The 22,069-nt window shown below is 37.4% G+C and overlaps 1 protein-coding gene across 3 annotated transcripts; it reads right to left on the bottom strand.

Moving 5' to 3' along the window:
* Positions 1-235: 235 nt before the first annotated feature.
* On the bottom strand, positions 236-21,352 carry LOC113050422 (eukaryotic translation initiation factor 4E transporter-like). Of its 3 annotated transcripts, none has more exons than XM_026213358.1 (20): positions 21,212-21,352; positions 20,624-20,711; positions 20,051-20,187; positions 15,551-15,624; positions 15,114-15,241; positions 14,753-15,027; positions 14,460-14,658; positions 13,153-13,310; positions 12,175-12,313; positions 10,045-10,221; positions 9,596-9,870; positions 8,996-9,079; positions 7,810-7,942; positions 7,637-7,707; positions 6,717-6,850; positions 6,508-6,583; positions 3,677-3,806; positions 3,240-3,572; positions 2,949-3,125; positions 236-1,266 (listed from the first exon to the last, which is right to left on the bottom strand). In XM_026213358.1, exons 3-20 carry the CDS (start codon positions 20,129-20,131, stop codon positions 1,070-1,072), a joined length of 2,841 nt encoding a protein of 946 aa, XP_026069143.1. In that variant the 5' UTR covers positions 20,132-20,187; positions 20,624-20,711; positions 21,212-21,352; the 3' UTR covers positions 236-1,069. The 3 variants fall into 3 exon arrangements, with proteins under 3 accessions (XP_026069143.1, XP_026069145.1, XP_026069144.1); XM_026213359.1 differs by having other exon boundaries at positions 1,070-1,266; positions 20,051-20,151; XM_026213360.1 differs by lacking the exons at positions 9,596-9,870; positions 10,045-10,221; positions 12,175-12,313.
* Between the last annotated feature and the right edge of the window lie 717 nt (positions 21,353-22,069).

The raw sequence follows: 22,069 nt of genomic DNA, 5'->3' as shown, positions 1-22,069 counted from the left end.
AATTCTATGAACATTTTTTTGCTACAGCAGTTTTGCCACTTTGAAAATACACTTGGCAAAAATATACCAAGATGACTGTCTAGTTACACTGGAATATGAATGAACTGTGGCATAAAAGCAAATGACACTGCAATATAGCTACAGCCATTCAATGCAGAAGACTTGTTCCTCAATCAACCATTTGGAATGTCCGTTTTTTTATTCTAAGACCTTGAAATCACTGAGTCAAATACAGTTTTGTGAGAATTATTATTTTTTTATTTAATTTTTCTTATATTTAACTATTTGTGCTACCTAAATTAATAGCAAATTACTTAATTGTAATCCCCTGCCACCCTAAAACAAATGTGATTCAAAGCAGTGCTTCTCATAAGGTGACTAAGAAGACTGGCTGGAGGAAGGATGGGAGGGTTCTTTTTTTTTAAAAAAAAAAAAAAAAAAGGGGGGAGGAAACAAAGGCACAACTAGCATTCACTTCTTGGGGTGGAAGAATGTCCCCTCTTGCAGAACAATCTGGCTTCAATACTCCAGCAAGTTTCAAGGGCATGCATCTCTGGATCAGGGATGCATTAAAACACTACACACAAACATCTCCTTTCCAACAAATCCGCAATACTGTCCATTCCCACCCAGATCAACCCTAGATGGGAAACATGGAACACTGTGCAGATAGTGTGACTGGACAAAGAAAAAGCAACTTTGCAGTTTCTCATTAGTTGGATAACCTTCCCCACATGAAGACAGAAGAAAGAAAAAAAAAAGTCAATTCTATGTACAAGGTGGAAATTTCCATAATCTGTACAAATTCAGGCCTATACATTATTTACTTTACTGCAAAAAGAAAGTTCAAAACAAAAACTATGAGAAATTTGTGACAAAAACGTCTTTTCCCTCTTAACTTCAGGCCTTCTCCAAGAAAAAAAAAAAAAAAAAAAAAAAAAAACACACCAAGGGCTCTGACATCTGTACATAATGGTATAAATCAAAGTTCATATCTCTCCAACTAGAGGGTAGTGGGGAAGGGAAGGGATGTCTTGCTTCGCTCCTGCTGACTGCTCCGAGGATGTCATCACTGCCGGAACTCGAGCTCGTCAACACTGATTACTTTAGTCGATGGCATGGAAGGGAGGGGCTGTTGTAGCACGTCAGATCCAAACCACTTTGCCAGACCTAGAGGAGGGCTACCCCCTCTTCGCTGGGAATGGTTTGTCCGATGGGGACCGTGGCTCTGTGACTGTGGGCCTCCTGATGGAGCCACTGGCAGATCTGTGGAGTATGTTTTTTAATAAAAATTTTAAACCATAAAAAGATAAACCATCAGCATATTTATTTGCTCTCTTCTGTCTGCAAGTAAACTTTCAGTAATAAACATGTTTAAAAGCTTGAATCTAGTAAACAATAGCAAATTGGCTGATTCTAAAGAAAGTTTCAAAAGACTTCCATATCAAATACATTTTTGACTTGATTAAAAAAAAAAATCAAAATTTTCTTTTTTTTTTTTAGTTTCCAGAAAAACATTAAGCTGCACAACCATTTCAGATAGCTGAGAAATGATTTTAAAATATTAAGTGTAAATTTAATTTCACAATTTATATCATGATATGGTAATTTTTCGTTATAAGAACAGAGGCAAGTAACAAACAAAAAGGATCAATACAATAAAACAGACGGATGAAATAAACCGATTTAAGGTACAGAAGGTCTATTTAACAGTAGAATTCAAGGAGATGATACTCAATGCAGTCCTTTTTATATTTTGAGTACTTTGTCTTCACTATATGAATGAAACATCATACATTTATTAAAGATAGTAAAGTGAGTCCAGATTAGTGAGTGATTTTCTATTTTTCCTGATTAACATTGTAGAGACAGCAGCAGGAATATTTGTCTACGGTCATTTTTAAAGGTCCCATGACATGGATTATTTCCTTTTCTTTAAATGCTTTTTAATGTTTCCTTAGGTGTACTTAAGAGGCGCTAAACTGCAGAAAATTCAGCCCTAGCATTTGGGGGAAGTCATGGCTTAGTTAGAGAGTTTGACTCCTAACCCTAAAGTTGTGAGTTCAAGTCTCGGAACTGGCAATACCACGACTGAGGTGCCCTTGAGCAAGGCACTGAACCCCCAAACGGCTCCCTGGGCACTCCAGCATAAATGGCTGCTCCAGGTGTGTGTTCACTGCTTTTTACTCATCCAAAGTGCACATACACACTGAGCACAAATCTTTTAAATAATTTAAAAAGAATTATTTATTCTTTAAAGTGATTTTAATAATTATTTAAATAATTGTAAGTTTAAATAGTCATTAAGATTTGTGGAGTTGTTCATCACAGCACCAAATACTTACATATTTACATGATCTATTTTCAATCTCTTTTTTTTACATTTTAATCTGGACTACAACATACCCTAGATATTGTTCGAAAGTGTTTTGATTATTGTTTGTTCACACTATACATTAGGGCTTCATTAGTCAACAGTTAATTTAATAAACTGCCAGTGAAAAATTCGGAACATTCATTATCTTATGTATTCCAATAAACACGTTAAAATCAAAAATTGCAACAGCGTTATTTAATGAGCCAACATGAACTAGGAGTTTAACAAAGTTTAATAACTTCTGTAGCAAGTGTAACTTTCTCATTGTGAATGTTAATGCATTAAGGTTAAGTAATGAGATCTTATTGTAAAGTGATACCTATTGGTCTTTATAGTTCTTTGCACTTTAATCTGTGAATTTCTTTTCTCTTTATATGCTTTTCTGTATAGTTATTTTTGTTATAAGAAAAAAAAAAAAAATCAAACCTGTTATACTGTTAGGATTCAATATCGTGATAATACAGTATACCGCAATAAAAGCATTAGCAATTAATCGCAACATGAAAACTGCATATCCCTACATGCAACTACTCTTAATTTAGTAATTTTAACACACTGGTGCTGTACTTACTTGGTCTCTGCTGCTGTTGAAGCTGTTGCTGCATGACTGCTAACTGCATGTGTGTTCCTGCAGCTCTAGGGGCCATGAGTGGATGCCCTGCAGGACCAAGGGGATACAGAGGCTGCCCTAAGAGGGCTGGGGGTAAACCCTGAAGCTGAGACAGGTCTACAGCCTGAGGGAACATGCCTATTCATGCAGAGGAAAAATAAAAGAACTTCACGAACACTGTTTTCAGTTACCAACAGGAATACGGCTGGAATGGTTAAGGAGGAAGAGAAATCAAAAAGGTGTTAAACCAACCTGTTTGTAATAATGTGGGTCCGAGTTGAGGCTGGATGCCCTGAGCCAGCATTCTCTGCATCACGCCCGGGTGAAGCTGGGGTGGAGGTCTGACCAAGGGGACGTGGGGAAGCAGAGGGACTGGATACATCTGGGGTCTGGGGAAGGGAGAAGATGGTCCTGGTGACAGCATAGTGGGAGTGTGGCCTGTTGTTGAAGGAGGCCTGGGTCGGTCTGGGTCTTTATTATAACGACTCTGAGTAGGAACAGGGGTGGAGCATGCCTTTACCCCACCAGTCTGAGGACCACTGGTGTCCCCATCTTCCAGAAATGAACTGGGTGATGGAGGACCATCTATAAATGGAAGGAAACTTCTTTAGGAAATAAGAAAAATAGAAAGAGCTACTCCATTTATTCAACCTGCTCTAATCTCTTGATATATGTGCATTGTTTCATACCCTCCTGTGAATTATGGGAGTTCACAGTCTCCTCCTTGCTTCCTGGTCTACTCCCAGGATCATCTCGACTTTTCTCTTTTGACTCATACATTTTTTTGATCACAGAAGTGGGAGTGAAGGATGGAGACAACTGCAGCAGGGGAGAAAATGTTGCTTAAATCAAACAAGTCATTCGTTTCCATTTGTGTTTTTTGGTCTATATAGAGACATTTAAGTTACTTAACAATAAAATGGCTTTTTAAGTTGATAATACATCAGGGGCCATATTCACATTTTAAATCTTTGCACTAAGCTCTCCTTAATAACAGTTAATGTTTTTAGCTAAGAATTTCCTCTTAAAACCTACTCACAAAACTGCCGATACCAATTTTGTCGTAGCATAAGATTTTTCCCAGTTCCTTAGTCAAAGGCTGAACTGGTTGCTATGGATGATGTCATCAAGCTTACTAAGCCAACAGTAATTGGCTGAGAGGGGATGGGTCTCGGTCAGTGTTTTATTCAGAGATATGGTAGAATGAGGTAAATGTTTGTCTATCATTCATCGACCTCAAATAAGGCTTGACATTTGAAAATTACCTTGCAAGTTGTAGCAACTTTTTACAACCGCTGTATAAATGTGTACTATTAAGCACATATTCAAGTGTTTTTTCAGAGTGTGGAATCTATTAGCACACAGAGGCACCAGGGCAATCACTGGCATTTTTTCCTGACAACAGTGGAAACAAATCCTCCATCATGTTTGTTCAATACAGAGGAGTAATAATTTGAAAGGGTGTACTCAAAATATTAGCTAAATGTTGTGCTTTTGTAAAGTAAAGAAAAACAGGAATGAGCTTACTGCTGTCTCGCAGGCTCTTTAAACTGGAGCACATCATAAAAATTAAACACACAATTATATCTACAGAAAGACTGTAATGTCTACTTGTAAGTTAACTAATTAAAATCCAAAACCTCACATTATGTTATCCATTTGAAATGTGCCTTTAGAGAAAATGCACATCACTGTACTGAAGAGATGGCAAGTCAGCGTCATTAGCTTCATCTTTGCAGATGACACAGACTCAGAAAACAGTAGTTTATTAACTAAATATTTCCTTACACCTTCATAGTCAATCTCTTTGCCAGTACTTTGTGGCAAGCTTTGTGTGTGCTTGAGAGCAGAATAGGCCATAAATGCTCATTATGGCTTAGTGTTGGTTGAAGCGTTCAACACTGTATGATGAATAAATCTCTTACTCACATCGCACGTACGTCTGCACTTTGTCGTTTATGATAAGAGTTTGCAAGAGCAGAATTCAGTCAGCGAGCGCACACACTAAACAAAACTCCGGTGTTTCAGCAATGACTCATCTGAATTTCAAAGGCATCAGCCATAGACTAGATCTCCTATCATTGATACACAATGCTATCGTCACAACTAGAGTTGTTCCGATTCCGATACTAGTATCGGAAATATCTCCGATACCACAACAAATTCTGGCATCGGCGAGTACATGAACCCATATACCGAATCCAATACCATTTTCCTACACAAAACCTAGTTATGACCGCTAGCTTTGCCCAACCGCTGCACGGTTCTACTTCGCTGCTCAGAATGCATTGCAAACACAGGAAGTTGTGTTGTGTTGCCAAAAGAAACCCGTTTAGAGCAGCGAAGAAGAAATGAAAACGCATTAGCAGCACTGATCTATATATGACTGGATCGCTCATCGCGTTCTAAACTGCCAACAGACAGTGAAGCCACTTCTATATTATAGATCAGTGGTTAGCAGTATGTCTCTGTAGTACCGGTAGTTACCAACTCCTGAGTATATTCGGTACCCGCAGCTGAGTTCAGTTGCTTCCGTGTTAAAGCGCAGGGCTCCAGACAGTAGCCGAATATATACTAGTGTCTGTGAATATTAAACTGCAAAACACTATTTAAATATTACTTCTACAAATTCTACATCTCTGTGGGTGACTGACGCAGATGGAGCTCACTGTGTTGTAGTCTCCACTGTGTGTCACTATATGAGGATACGAACAAATAAACAGTCACTTTCATTTCATTTGAGAAAACTGTCATGTCAATTTACTCATGTTATACCATTTATTTTAATGGGCTGCCATGAAGATCTTTGAGTGTCTGTTTATGATAATATATTAAGCTACTGTTGTAGCCTACAGTAGATTTAGCTATGTCTCTATGTAGTAATAATAATACGTCTCCAAAAATAATAATAATAATTATGCCTAGACTGTTGCTTGATTTTTTTGCTTGTTTTGTTGTAAAGAGATTATCTAATTAATATATCATTTTTTATATTCCTAGACTTATTTGTTGCAGTTTTTTTTATACAGTTATATTGTAAAACTAAAATACCTTTTTTAGTTGCAGTGTTAGATTTTTGGCTGCATTTGAAGTTATTTTTCACTTAAGAAAATAGTCAAATTGATGTCAGATAATAAAAATACTGTAATTAATACAGTAGTTCACGATGTATTTGTTCATGTTTTTTTAAGGGATCAGTCTGAAGCACACCATAAGAATAATTCTAGCAATTTACACAGGGCTAGTAGTATATACAGATACAGACCCTATTATGGTTTACTTCTTGCCCAACTCGTACATGAAAAGGAATCTAATTCTACTAAAGGGAAACTGTGAAATGCTTCTAAAATGTTGGGAGTGTGTCCTAAAATTAGGACTGACATGCCCATTAAATTTTTAAGAGTTTCTCCTAAATAATCAAGTTAGGAGCTTCTTTTAGCCTTAGATTTTTGTTAATATGGCCCTTAGATGATCAAATGTCTCAATGACCGTTACATTAAACATCACAGATTTGACTTACTACACTTGTTACTGTATTGCCAGGTGAGGCCCGGCCAGGCAGGTGAGGGCCAGGTGAACGGTTCATCCTGGTTTGTCTACAAAACAGGATGATACAGATGCATAAGATGAGTACTAAGAAAGCTCAATGATTCATAAGGATGAAACAATTAGCAAGACATGCTCTGTGCCTTCCTGTGACCTGCTATGGTCTCTGATAATCCAAATTACCTGTTGCGAAACACCATATCGTGAGCCTGTTTGTTGTAGCCTTGTTGGTACTGTTGGCGATTAAGAGCTGCCAGATCCTGCTGAAACAAAGCTTCCAGATTGGCCTGGTCCACTCCCATTGGCAAAGCTCTAATCTAAAAATAAGGAATTCATCTGATTAACAAATAATGCAAAACCAAGAACAGTACATTTTATTGTAATTTGTTAACAGCCTTTCCCCAAACAGAAAAAAAGATCTGCAAAGTTACAAAGCTCAAAGTCCAATTCAGGAGATATTTTAACAAATCACTTTTCAAAAACTACAACGAACGACTCATTTGGACTACAATGCTTATTTTCCGGAATTTGTGATCTCACAAAGATTGACGAATGGAACAAGACCTGGTTGAGCTGCACTAGAAAAGGCAACAAGTTATCACTATGTCAGAGACGCACTAGTTTTCCCAAGGCAGACGAACGTGGTTACCATTTTCGGGATTTAAAATTGTGCTCAAATTGATTTAATCTTGACAATATTTACAGTGAAGATTGCAGCAAGCGGCTGTGATAAGATCAGATCAGGCGCCGAGTGCTGTCAATCACAGTACACACTGGCCCAGCTAACCAATCACAGCACATTTTGTATTTCAGAAGGCGGGCCTTCACTTGATACAGGAGATATTTTGGCCGTTCATGCCTGACTGGGGAGAGAGGTGTTAATGGTAATGTAAAATGTGAGAAAAATATTGGTTTTTTTTTAACAACCTAATAGGAGCCTGTTCTAGTAAACCCACAAAACAAAATAAAGACTTTGAAAAAGAGCCCCTTTAAAACCAAAGACAGAATTGATGAAATGTAGACTTTTTGAAATGATACATGCATCCTTTTAAAAAAAAGAAAAAGAAACATTTTGATATCTGCCCATAGTATTTGAGTTTTACCTGTGGTAAAGTCCTGGCCCGATTCAAGTCTGGAATTTGATCCAACACAGTTTGTGGGCCAGCAGGGAACCCTGAGATTCAACAAAAGATGGGTGAGGAACATGAAATAAATCATATTTGCGTTCACATTCAACATGCATCTATTGGTTTTAAATCAACTGAACTCATTTTACCAGTTATAGGGGGCATGCCCGGGAAAAAGTCCTGTATAGGGGCTCTCTGTTGAAAGAGTGGGGGTGAAGCGCGGTGGTGTACGAGGCCAGGCACAGGGGCAGGAACAGGGCCATGAGGGGCAACCAACAATTCCTGAAGCACAAGATTCATTCTCAATTCTTGCTTTGTTTTGCCTCAAGACTGCAGGACAGATGTCAATTACTAAGTATACTAGTGCCTCAGTTATTACAACTTTTTTGGCACACACTGATTTGTGTGCATGAACTTCAGGTTAGGGATTACTGAAAACAGTTTGCACAGTTTGTTACAGTGGTACACGTCAGTCACATCACATAACTAGGTGTACTGATGTCCTGACAAGTAAAAATTATTTGATAGAACTTGTATTCAATAGGGATGCACCAAATATTCGGCCACCGAAAATTTGTTTGAAAATGGCCCAAAAAGGCATTTTTTTAATCGAAACATGGCCGAAATGTGATGACACAAAAAGAAACCGTGACCTGCATAGTGCAGACCACGAGCTCCCCGTGACATTCACTTCACACCAGTGGGTCATAATAGAGAACATTCTCTATTATGATATTACTGCACCAAGACGAAGTGCTTACAAGCACTTGCCATGGTATTCCGCCACACAATATAGTTATCCATTTTACACGCTTAGAAAAGCGCAACGTTTTGTTTTGTGTTACCATCCTAGGTCGAGTTACACTACGCGAGTAACTGTATTTAAATAGGGAAAACGTGGAGGTGTTTGGTAGCTTCTCTGCTTGGCCCATATTGAATGAATGGGCTAAGCTAAGTGCTTTCAAAGTCTCACCGCGCGCCAAAGCGATTGAGTGCACGCGCTGAGACGAGAGAGGTATGTATCAACTCATCTTAGTTAAAGGAAAAAACATCATTTAATATGAAAACACGGTGGAGTATCCCTTTAATAAATATTTGAATAATTCGTAATAGATGTATTTTTTTAAACTAATATTTTATCATTTATGCAATTGCAATGTCTTTATTTTAGTAAAGTTAGTACACAGTCATAGCAATAAATGCACTAATAATTGGCATAATGTATTTCGGTGTTTTTGTTTGTGGCCTTGGTTTTCTCTTTTTCCGTTTCATCCAAGAATTTTCATTTAGGTGCATCCCTAGTACTGAACAAACAGAATGTCCTTGACAGATCACCTGAAAGATGTTTTTCTGCTGGGAGGTGGGTACCTGCGCCTCTGATAAGGACACAAGAGCAGGATCCACTGACTGCTGCTGTAACTGAACAAAACCAGGGAAAAAGTGATCATGGTGCGAGTTTCAACATGAACCAGACAAAAGCAGACTTGATTCAATGCATGCCATTTGGTTCATCAAGTTTTGTTAGCTAAAGCCATAAACACTGATCACTGATGGTGCCTACATCACACCAGTGATAACTTGAGGCAAAAAAATTTAAATAAAAACAATAAGCCAAGCATGTTATAAAAGATTCACTGTAGTCAGAACAGGATAATACCAAGCAAAGCATGCAAAAGTTCACAGACAAGTGAGCCACAACCGCTAAACACAAATTTATGCCCATCACTAGTCAAAATAAACACTCATTTACTAGCCCAGATCAACTAGCAAGTAAACAGCGCTGGCCTGCTTGCATGCAAAGGCAGGTAATCTTTGAATGCAACAATCTGGACGATCAATGCATCGGTCTCATACATGCAGCTTTACCTGAGGCTGGACAGTATGTAGCAAGCTCTTACAAAACCATGCAAACATAACTGATGGTTGCATACTTACACTGCTCCCGCTGGCTTTGGGGTGGGTGGGCAGGGTTCCACTTGCCTTCATGGTGTTGACTAACTTATTAAATGCAGACATGTCAGGGTCTCGTGGTCGTGGCGCAACTCCGGTACCTTCCGTGAGAGCCTTTTCAAGGTGCTCCACCATGAAGGGGGTTCCCCCACCTCCGCTGGGCTGCTTTTGAGGTAATGATGGAGCCGGTTCAGGCTGCATCTTCAGGGCCTTCAGACTCCCTTCCACTTCCTCCAAAGACAACACCACCCCTGAGTTTGCTATAAGGCGGCAAACAGAAAAAGTTTGTTTTGATTATCTTATTAGAAGTAGCAATTTGATATATTGATGAGAAACATCTGTGGCCTGCTGTCTAGAGATAAAGTTGTATATTTAAAAAAAAAATAAAATAAATCAATATTCCAAAAATGCTAAAAACACAGAATGCTACTCACTGCTCTCTTTTAGGTGAGCCTTGTTGACATTCAAACTAGACAGTAGAGGTTTCAGGTCAACGTTGGCTTTATGCAGCAGCTCCAATATGTCCACCTTCTCTTTGCGTTCCACTGAAGAGATGGGGGTGAAGTATAAAGACGTACCCTGATTCAGAGATCCAGTATGAGGATCGAGACCTGACACAGACACGCACAAAATTATACAACAAAAAAGGACAAACTGACGCATCAAGCAAGCTTTTTACATTTGCTTTACAGATTCCATATTTACATTAACTTTTCATCAGAGGTATTAAGTAGTGGGCAAGTAGTGTTATCGTACATTTAAAGAATACTTCAGAATATTACACTTTTTTTTTTTTTTGTTACACACTGAGCATAAGAGACTTTTAAATTGCAGTGTAAAGGGTTGTCCCCGACTATTTTCCATTGTTGCCGATATTCGACTGATAGTCGAATCATGTGTTTTGGAGGCAGGGCAAAATACACATTACCAAGAGTCAAGTCAGACATTCGTCATAATTACGTTAACACACAGGGAAAATGTGTAACGGACATCTCAGATACACATGGGGTTTTGTTTTGATTAAAACAGTTAACATTAAACGTCAGTGAAACCCTAAGAATTCACAATTTTACAAGTGTTCTCATTATAACGCTATGTATATGACAGTAGTTAAATGTTCTGTATTTCTGTTTTGAGCTGAGAGCACTGAAGATGACCAGTAGAAAAGCATTTTATAGCAGGTTTTTAATAAATGGGATTTAACTTCCATATCTCATATAGAATACACTATTTAAATAAAATAACGTTAATACAGTGTTGGGGGTAGTTACTCAAAATTAATTAGTTACTAGTTACTTCTGTAAATTGTAATGAGATTACTAGTTACCACATTTGAAAAGTAACTTCACTACTTATTACTTTACCTTTTTAGGGCCCTATGAAACCAGCTTTATTTTTTCCCAAATTCCGTTTTAATTTTTCTGGATTCCGTTTTTTTTTCTCAACTCCTTTTTAATGGTTAAATTTAATTGTATTAATCAAATACTTTTATTTAAATTAAACCGTACTCTTATTTTGACATGTTAACATGAATACCTTTACAGTTCCGTGCATGTGATGTGACGCTAGTTTTACTCAAATCAAATGCTTATTGAAGTGAACACAGCATGACTCTCAGTGCAGTTCTGGAGGGGGAAAAACATTTCATAAGGCTATTTTAAGATATAATTGAATAAATTAAGTTGTTTTTATGCATGGAAATATGTCAATGACTTGCGGAAGTGTATGAAAACCAGCTAAGTATGCATGTATTAGACGTGGAAGTAACGTCTCTCTCTCTCTCTACTGTATAAAAAGTATATTATATATTATGTCAAGTATAATATTATACACTACAATATAATATAGTATTCTAGTTATTATATCCAAGTTGTCTGTCTGGAACTCACCATTAGGTTAAGGTCAATAAACGAGCGTGTACTACGAGTCATTCTATAAGGTGACATTTCAGCACTTGACAAACGGACAGCGACTCCGTAACTAATCCGTTACTTTGTAACTTCTTACCCCCAACACTGCTTTAATATTACAACTTATCGAAAAAAAAATCCAGTCTTTCTCACCTGCCTGTGTCCAATTTGTGTCTTGTTAAAGTTTTAAAACCCTGCCGCCAAGATGCTCCTCTGTCGATCACGGATTATGGAAAGTGAAACTTAAATCTATAGGGTTATTTGGATTTATTCATGCACTTTAAAATATTTATTTGAAGCTACTTTTCAGATTATTATTATTATTATTATTATTATTATTTACAGCCTTATTTTAATAGGCTGTATATTAACTTATTGGGAAAAACCAGTAGTTCTATGTAAAATCAGACATTTGAGCAACCCCACACAGCAAAAATCAGCCTCCTCCTATAGAAACATTGAATCTTCAACTATTCGGGGTCTCCCCTAGTAGTGTATATTAGCAGCATAATACATGCAACCAAAAGATACAATAACTTGCATGGTTTGCAGGAAGTGTACAAAAATAAACAGCTAAATAATTTCTTTTTTTTGCTTAAGCTGATTTTTAAAAACTAATGTCCATGTTTGTGCACTGTAATAGGAAAGGGTTACCTGCTAGTCTCTCCAACTCCTCATGTGGTGTGGAACGCAGACTGCTGGAGTGGCTGCCAGAGGGACTTCTGTTACTGGAGAACCAGCGACTGAAACGACTGGACATGACAGGACCCTCAGCAAGGACATCTTCAATCATCTGGGGGAAAGAAAGTGAAGGCCTGGTTTAAACTGTTACAGCACAGAAGCAGGAAAAGGCCATGGGGAGCGGATGACACTTACGTGAAGAGTGTCTGCAGACTGCTTAGCGTAATGGGGTGAAAATGGGCATTTTGGAGAATAGTTGCATTTACAAGATCCCCACGTATTTCCAAAAATAAATTATAATTTGGCTCAACCCCCATCAACCCAATCCCAAATTCCAGAAGTATCAGTACAATCTTTAAAAGTCAGATGGGCATAAATTTGCATTTCATTGAGCTTTCTATACAACAAATAAAAAACAAAAAAAAACAAATAGCTTGATGCCACACATCCGCAAAACCAATCATTTCATATTTCTAACACCAGTAATCAACAGCAACATATAAATCCAAAAAGGTCTGCTGAACTGCTCTGCAATCACAAATACATAACTACCTATCATTAGATTCATTTAGTAGGCACATTTATCTAAAGCTATGAACAAGTGAAGAGATATTCACAACAGATTCATTATAGAGTCACATCCAGCCATATGAGAAGTACTGCCTTGAAAATAACTATCAAAAAGAGTTACAAACGTATAAGGAGCACAGTGAACGGTACAGAGTAGAATTAAAAAAACAAAAAAAAACATAAAAACCTTACATTCAGTATAGTGTACTGTATAGACTAATTAAAGTGCTCATAAAGTCCCTAATAACTACATGGAGCAAACATTTCTCAAAACCCCCAAAATACCTGAGGAGTGATTTTTCTATTCTTTCTCGCTTTAAGACAAGCCAGATATTATGTGACCATCACCCTTAGAAGCATGCAGTGCTCCCCATATCTTACCGAAGCCAGACCAGGCATGGTCTTTTCAAGATTGAAGAACTCATTGAAGTCAAATTCTCCAGGGGTTTGCTCAGGTAGAACCTCAGCATGTGGAACTTCTTGATCTGCTAACTCTTGAACCGCTTCACGATCCCCAGAGAGCCCACCATTACATTCAACTGTAGGTATGAAAGAAAAAAAACATGCTGATAAAGAGGTTTAGCCCCTAAAATGCTAATTTTACCAAAGCAACCCTGCTAAAAAATTTATATTTTAACCCTGGGAGGCAATTTTTATCGGGGAACCTCCTGGAACACGATTGTGCTAGTTTTGAGAAGCAAGTGGGCAGGATTTGTTTTGAAAACCTGGCAACCCTGATCTGAAAGAACGTACTGGAGATGTACTTCTAAATCACAGGAGTGCCTTTACTGACGAGATGCACATGAAAATCGCATTCGATTTTTTGCACAGACCTACTGCAAACTTTTTTTTTTTTTTTACAGATTTTTAGTGTAGCATTCCAACTAGTACACTGCTTAAAACTATTGCTCAGAATTTGTAGCTTTACTAGTTTACTAGCTAATAAAATGTGTAAGTGTTCAACAATTCAATATTGTATTTAAAACTGTCACCTCGTCCCGAATACGGGACGCCTACGTTTACTTCACTATATTACAATCAAATCTAATCTTGACAAACTATATATCGTTGGAAAGGTCGAAGACTCCCAAATATATATTTTACTACTGTTTTATGTAGGAAAAGTAATACATTAATTTATGCCAAGGGTGCACCCTCAAATCTACATTATAACAGGAGTTTTGACCGGTGTAAAAAAAAAAAAAAAAAATGCCAATTTCTCTATCACATTTTAGAAATCATCAGAAATTATATCTCATCTGAAAACTTAAATCTCAAAATTCATCCTTTAAAACCCATTTTAAAATCAGACATTGCATTACCATGTAAATGGTATATCAATATCATGTTACAAAATGTTTTTCAGTCATGAATTATAAAAATTTAGGTTTGTATCATGCACATTCAAGTCCATCTTCAAAAACGTTAAGGGTTTAAAAATAGTTGTTTACATTTTAATATTAAAATATGAAAGTATTTTGCTGATATCTGATGCAGTGACTATTCTGCATCATGATTACGTAACAACGTTATCACGCAAATGACATCACAACGTCATTTAGCAACAATTCGACCTTTAGCAATTTTCTCTGAAAATTAGTTGGCAACAATGGCTGATAAAAGCACTTATCAAACAAGTGAAGCATTTCTAAGGTGTTTGCATGGTCCTAAACATGAACAATACATGCCTTCTTTAACAGACTCTGGCTTCTTCCTGGAACGTTTGGTCCTGCGCTTGTCCTCCTCCAAGATCTTGTCATCAAAGCCAATGAGCTCAATGGTCTCAGACTGACTAGTGGGTCCACCAGAGAACCACTCTGGCTCCTCTTCTGCATAGGAGTCATTTCTTCTTCTCTCACTGAACACTCTTTTGTCTCCAAAGTCTCTCTAAGGTAGAACACCGAAAACAATACATTTTATTCTTTGAATATGCGCCAAAAAAGGCAAAGTTTCATCAAAATGTCATCGCACTATACCATACCCTAAATCTCTTGTCCTTAAATTCACGTTCTCGGTCTCGTTCCCGCTCCTTGTCAACTCGTGCGTCCCTCTCAAATACACGTGATGCAATGATACGGCCACTCCCTATGCGACGTGCTCCCCCCAAACGCAGTGACTCATTCTCTTTGTTCTCCAGAGGGCTGATGGGGCGACGAGGGAGGGCAGTGGGTGCCACTTGACAGCCACTGCCAAAACTACGCCGCTGTGGACTCAGAACCACCTCAAGATCATCATCTTTCACACGTTCCCGAGGATCTGGGGAAGGCAAAGTTAATTCTGGTTTTGTTTCAGCAACAAGGCTCTGATCGTCAAATAACAATCGAAATATCTTGGACAGTTACCTGCAATTCTTCGTTTTAGCGGAACTCTGTCCTCTGCATAATCTTTCTTGTATCCTTCTGCTGGACAGCTGTTTTCTGAAGAGGAATATAGTGAGGCATGCCATTTTTCAGGGTCCCAAACCCCATCACTATGAAGAAGAGAGTACCATTAAACACATACCAGGCTTAGGCTTTCCATATAATTAAAATAAGCACCAGACACTAATAGTATTCAAACAAATTACTGCTGTAAATTGACTCTTTGATCATGTAACACTGAAAGCAGCTGTCGAGTGTTAAGTGCCACTGACAAAAGTATGGCACTGACAATACTAGCTGTCAAAGCTTAAAAAAAAAACAACATGCAAAGCTTCATGCTCCTTTTCATGCAGGATAATATGGTGCAACATTCAGAAATATTCAAATTGAACTGGCAAACAAACACTAAATAAATTCACCTGTCATATTTCTCTGAAAGACACTCTGGCCTCTCATTGGAAATCGGCAATTCTTTGATTTCCAGAAGCTCTTCCTGCAATAAACAATTAGAAGCATTACAAAACTTAATAAAACACTTTACATCCAAAATATTCAGGGGTGCTTTCAGAGTTTTATGTCAAAGTTTGGTTCAATGGGATGTGAACACAGTTTACTAAACTCTGATAGGCTTCACTGCTGAGATGCCATACAATTCGGTAAAACTGTATTTGTGTGCATTCTCTTAAAATTTTCTGAAAAGACTGATGCATGTATATCCCATTTCTGCTTTTCTGACTTCATCTCAACTCCTGACTTTCTAGAGAATTTGCAGTACATTCACAGCAGATGAGTGCTGAAGCAAAAAGGATCAAAACCAAAAAAGGGAGATAAGCCTTTTACTGCTTTGTTGTTTAAGGCAATCATTTTGACTAAAGTTAAATGTTTTCCTGCTATTTGTCCAATTAAACATGACAAGATGAATTCAGTGTTAAGTTCATTTGTCACACATAGTACATAAGCAGGTAAGTTCTCATGCCATTCTAAAAACTTGATTTAATAAAAAAAAAAAAAAAAATGTAAAAAAAAAAAAAAATGGGTTTTAGTATTGTCAAAAAAAGATTATAAGATTAAGACTTCGTCAGGGATGATGGCCTTGTGGGTAGCGCGCTGACATACAGAGCAACTGTGCTCACAGTGACAGTGATCCTGATCCCCTCTCTCCATTCACCCAGTGCTTAAATAGAAACTTTAGGAAAAAAAAAAAGATTATAACTTTAAAAAAAAATAAAAAAATACCTTCTGCATCCCTTACCTAGCGACAAGGGTAACTTTAAAGGGGGGGTGAAATGCTATTTCATGAGTTTATAACACTGTTGAAGAGTTGGATTCCCATGCTAAACATGGACAAAGTTTCAAAAATTAAGTTGTACGTTTGAATGAGTATGGAATGTGAAGTTAGATGGAGCGGAATTTCCTTATATGGGTCCTAAGGGCACTTCTGCCGGAAGAGCACGCGCTCCCGCAGAGCAGAGACATTCACTGATCAGAGCGAGAGACCGAAATGTCACAAAAGAATTGTGTTTTTGGTTGCCAGGGCAAGACAACCCAGCACAGATTACCACCAAAAAAAACAAAAAAAAACCCAGCATTAACGGAGTTGTGCAAGTGTTTTTGTTTGTTCCCTGCATTTCGAAGATGCTTGTTTTACAGACAAGGCCCAGTTTGACTCCAGATTTGCATATCGTTTATTTCTTAAGGATAATGCAGTCCCAACGAAAAAGGGTCACGATCGTGTGTTGGAACCGCAGGAGGCGAGTAAAACTGCTTCAAATATCTCTGTGTTGTTAACTTAACTATCGGCACCTAAGCACATCAAGTAAACAACATGCGATGTTGTCATCAAACTGCACTTTCCACATGTACACCTAAAAAAAAAAAAAAAAAAAGACGACATAAAGTGGAACTTAGTCATTTTCCAAAACCGCTAAGCAAATATATACAGTTTCAGTACATACCACATAGAGATGTCGTTGCTGATGCTGCTGTTGTTAAATTTCAGCCTCTGGATCGGATTCTGGATCATAAATATATGCTGAATATGACTGTTAGCCATGGTTTGTTTTGGATGATGGTTTTTTTCATCACGGTAATGTCAGCTTCCACTGACGCTCTCTACGCAAAAGCCTACTCGCACTCGTGATTCTTTAGCTCCGCCCACACGTCACGCTTCCAGTCGCTCGTGTACAGACTATCTCTCTTATAAATATAATAAAACTAAAGACTTTTTGGAGTTATGAAGGATGCAGTACTACTCTATAGGTACTCAAGATTAACAGGATATTGAGTGAAAACGAGCATTTCACCCCCCCCCCCTTTAAGCAGCTGCTGATTTGATGACAAACATAGCACAGTCATCCAACAGAAGCAATAAAACTCAGATTCAAACCAATCAAACCAAGTCTGAAAGCACCCTTGAAATAAAAATTCACTATTTCTGAAATGCAGGTTACAGATTTTTTTTTTTTATTTAATAAATCATTGGTGTATGTTTTTTTTTTATCTTTTAATATTTAATCAAAATGGATCTTCTGCTGAACACTTTCTTTCTGGTTATGCATTCAGGACTACTCCAGTCATCTTCTCAAAATCTGATCAACAACTGATGGACAGAACCCTACATTTTCTATTTTTCTTGGTTGACTTTATAGCTGGGCGATATATCGAATATTAGCGATAGTATCGGAATAATTTTGAAGACGATGTAAAATTTGAATATATCGGGAATATCGAATATTTCAAATTCAAGCATACTTTCCCAAAAGAACACGCCGAATGTCCAAAAAAGGAACCTGTAACTGCTCTACGCCCCTCTACTATGAGAGCTTAATGATAGCGGTTGCCAGATAACAATAGTTTAAATCTCCGAATCAGAGCTACACTGTTACAAGGATACATTTTCTGCCCGGTGTTTGCTTATTTTAAGCAATCTGGCAACCATGCACACGTGCTCACTCCTCATTGCGGAAGAGCCACCGACGATAATCTGAAAACACTTACAAGCTAGAATTGAGCGATCTAATGAAAGCGTCGTTCAGCCGGTCTGTGTTCTGTCGTGAGATCTCAACTGTATTGTTTGCATTAGTGATCGCAAAATAAATGCACTTACTCGACCGCTGATGTTTGAATAGAGAAACACAGGCTATGGCCAATTGGAATTACTATTGGGGAATTTCACTATGTTTACCAGTTTCCATAAGATAGACAGAGAGAATGCAAAAGTCTTTGGTATTCATTTCTATATATTTATATATAAGAAATAGCTATGTGCTTCAGCAACTAGCTCCCCATCTAAGAGGGTTTTTAATGCCAGTAGGAACATAGTTTCATGCCACAGAGCTTCTCTTAAAACCGCAGACAGTTGACAGACTTGTGTTCTTAGCTTAAAAACTTGTTAAAATTTTTTAAATAAAATACTTATCCCAGTTGCATAGTATAAATTGTGAATTGCATCCACTAAAAAGTTGACAGAATGCACTTTCTGTACTTAATTTGCACTGCTTCAGTTACATATAAGCCTACATGTATTCATTTAATGAAAAGCAGTAAGTGATCTCTTGGTCTAAATTTTTTTTAACTGCTTAAATAAGCTGTTTAATCTAAATTGTTTTTTTGTGGGTTTTTTTTTTTATGGGCAAAAGAAAATCATGTTTTTTTTATTATTTAAATGCAAATGCAAACATAGAGATATATATCGAATATCGTAAAAATTGACAATAGAGATATCATTTTTTTTTATATATCGACCAACCCTAGTTGACTTTACATCACAATACAGATTAAAAGACCTCCGCTACATCCATTTCATCATGACTTTAAAGCCTAGTTTCATAGGCTTTAAGTGTGATCTTTTAATTAGTAGGACATTTAAAGCTCTAAAACTTACAACTTGTGTTCAAAGTATATCACAGTAGAGCTGAAAATCTTTGCCCGAACCCGATGGGACCCGTCGGGTTCAGTCGGGTTCGGGCTTAATTTCTATCATCTTACGCGGGCTCGGGTCGGGATCGGGCTCGGGCTCGCGCTCCGGTTTGTGAGGTAAACGAGCAGTCATGTGATGTGTTCCGATTAGCGCGAGAAAGATGACAAAATGAATGCTGAGCAGGTGTAACGGAGGCATGCCTGTGGTGATTACGTTTTGGTTGCACCAGCAACTAAAGCAAAGTCTGAGGTGTGGAAAAGTTTTGACCATGCTTATAATGAGAATAATGAGTGAATAATGACGCACCATCAGTGAGCGCAGGAACGCGCTGAAGACATCTACAGTGGATTCAATCATTTTCCTCCACAAAAACATGTAGACCTAGCCTAATCTCTTTGAGTAAAGTTTTTTCAAACGATAACTAAATATTCATTGAGTCTTAAATGCATAATGTTGACAGAGTATTTACGCTAATGTTGGCATTATTCTTTTATTAAATAAAGCAAATCAAGCAGAGCCTTTATCTTAATTTCGTTATTGCCAAATACCCATCTTAATTTAAAATTTATCTTAATTTAAATTTTTTTTTTTAAATGAATCGTTTTTATTGGTGCGTTGGTCTATGTATAGGCTAAATGAGCCTATGTCTAGAATGCTGAGATGTTACGATGTCACAGAGGACTTATTTTATTTCTTTATTCCAACTTCCAAGTGGTCTAGTCTACGTTAGTTATGAGTAAATTATGTTAAAACATGAATAAATTACTCATTGTTGACAAAAGGCAAAATAGCTGTGTGCGTGCGCACATTTGAATAATGTCGGGCTGTAAACGGGTTCGGGCTTTAAAAAAAAGCTGTCAATCAAAATGTACATGTCGGGCTCGGGTCCTGTCGGGCCTAACTTTTAATGCCCGATTACAGCTCTATATCACAGCATAATATCAAAAGACTAATGCAAATTTGTTTTCAAAAGAGGTTTCCTTTAGGGGATTGATCTCACCTTGGTGTATCTATAGGCAGAGGTCACAACTAAATCCTTCACCGTTTCCACCATGTTTTCACCATTTTCATCCTTCTCCATGACTCAGGTGGGTGGTCAACCTGAAGTGAAGCCCCAATATCAGACACTCTGGGCGCCTGTGGATGATGTTCTATAGCATTAGTTTAACCGCTGTGACAAAGTAGTGCACATTTATTTGGTTGGTTTAAAAATACTACCAAAAAACTAACCATCAAATCCAAAATCATTTACCAACTGAATGTGATTGTACAAACAGGCTACAATCAGTTTAGCAATGGGTATATAAACCCCTTTAAGTCTATGAAAACTTCAAATTAAATTTAACTTGGATCTATTTTTAATGAGGATTGGAAGGTGTAGGTATTTACTATCATCAGGTAAATGTTTGGCTCCAAAGAAGCTGTTTTATTAGCAAATGACGAGGCAGACAACAAGCAAACTACACAATACTAATCAGCCTAATTAAGGAACATTGCACTAATATCTCTCGCACGAACAACGTGTCTGTTTTGAAATAAACAAGCTCCTCTCTCGACATGCTGATGAACTCACCTGATATTAGAAACGGTGTCACAGCACCTTCTCTCTTCGTCTGGATACCGCAGTTAGCTTCTGGCTACGTTATCTGTCCTATACCAAACTACAAGAGATTCTGCAGTCAGTCCAGATTTCAGACACAGGTTAAGCTTTCTGCCTAAAAACAAAGTTTCTCAATCCTGACAGGAGACTCGGATATCCCTTGTCACTCCAGATTTATTCGCTAATTATCAGAGTGAAGCATTTCATTAGCAAACTGGCTAAACTCAACTAGCCGACGCCGAGGATTTACTTCGGTTTATGTGCACAAACGGCTCTATTTGCACTGTTTCCGCCTTTTAATTATACGTTGGCTTGTTTCTCTTTTGGGAGTTTTTTTGAGAGAGCGAAAAACTTCATAAAATTCCGACTCTGTTTGTTTATTTATAGGCTAGTGAGTCGGGTTAGCAGGCTAGGAAACTTATCCCGACTCATAAAGCTGCAAAACGCACGCATAAAGCGCGTCAATACATTAAAGCTCACATATATTAGGACCAATTCCAGCAGATAGCTGGGTTCTACTCATAATTAAAGCTTGTAGTCCGACTGCAACAATCATTGTACCTCGGGGTACTTTCTCTGAGCTCTCTCTTTCGTCTCTGTTCAGTCGCAGAGCGGCGAATTTCTTCAGATCTCTGACTGGTACTGAGAGAGGCCCCAATCAAGGATTATATAGTGTCTAATCACGCCTTCTTTAAAGTTTTAAGAAACAAACACTCACGTTTGATTGCAATTTAAAATCTAATAACACAGAACACCAAACTGCTTGTTTAGAAGTGTGGATTTTATTCAAGGGCGTTGACAAGAGACGTTTTAGAATTTTAGAGCAAGAATACATTTCAGGCAATCAACGTGGCCACCCATTGTAAATGATAGTCACGTGACAGGATGTAAACGGGTTTTTATTTACATAATTTTGACTGTAGATAAAAATGTTTACCTGCTATTTATTCGATTAAATAATATTATGGACACGATGGATTCTGTTTTAATTTTATTGTCAACCACGTTGTACTTAATTTAATCAAACAGCATTTCAGAAAAAATAAAAATGTAATAATAACAAGAAAAAGAAAACAGGTGCCATTCATTTTATATTTATGAGATATACTCACTGATCTATATTATAGATCAGTGGATATACAACAGTTCAATTTATGTTTCAAATAAATGCTGTTATTTTGAACTTTCTATTCATCAAATAATCCTGAAAAAGAAATATATTATGGTTTGCAACAAAAATACAATTACACAATACAAAAATACAATTGTTTTTTCAACAAAAAATCAGCTTTGCAATCACAAGAATACATTTAATTTTAAAATGTATTAAAATAGAAAAAAATTATTTCAAATAAATGCTGCTTTGATGAGCATACATTTTAGTGTTAAAAAATCTTAATGATCCCAAACTTTTAATAT

Source organism: Carassius auratus, chromosome 31 (assembly GCF_003368295.1).
Source record: "Carassius auratus strain Wakin chromosome 31, ASM336829v1, whole genome shotgun sequence".
In the NCBI taxonomy this organism is placed as follows: domain Eukaryota; kingdom Metazoa; phylum Chordata; class Actinopteri; order Cypriniformes; family Cyprinidae; genus Carassius; species Carassius auratus.
Note: the sequence above shows the minus strand (reverse complement) of the source record. Positions and strands in the feature narration are given on the sequence as shown.

Bases quoted from the DNA above. Each gene is read 5' to 3' on its own strand.
- LOC113050422 (XM_026213358.1), bottom strand. From the start codon at position 20,131: ATGGAGAAGGATGAAAATGGTGAAAACATGGTGGAAACGGTGAAGGAT. The intron at 15,242-15,550 runs GTGAATTTATTT...TCTTCTTCATAG, and splicing joins CTTTCAGAGAAATATGACAG to TGATGGGGTTTGGGACCCTG. The intron at 3,807-6,507 runs GTAAGTCAAATC...CCCCTGCTGCAG, and splicing joins GCAATACAGTAACAAGTGTA to TTGTCTCCATCCTTCACTCC.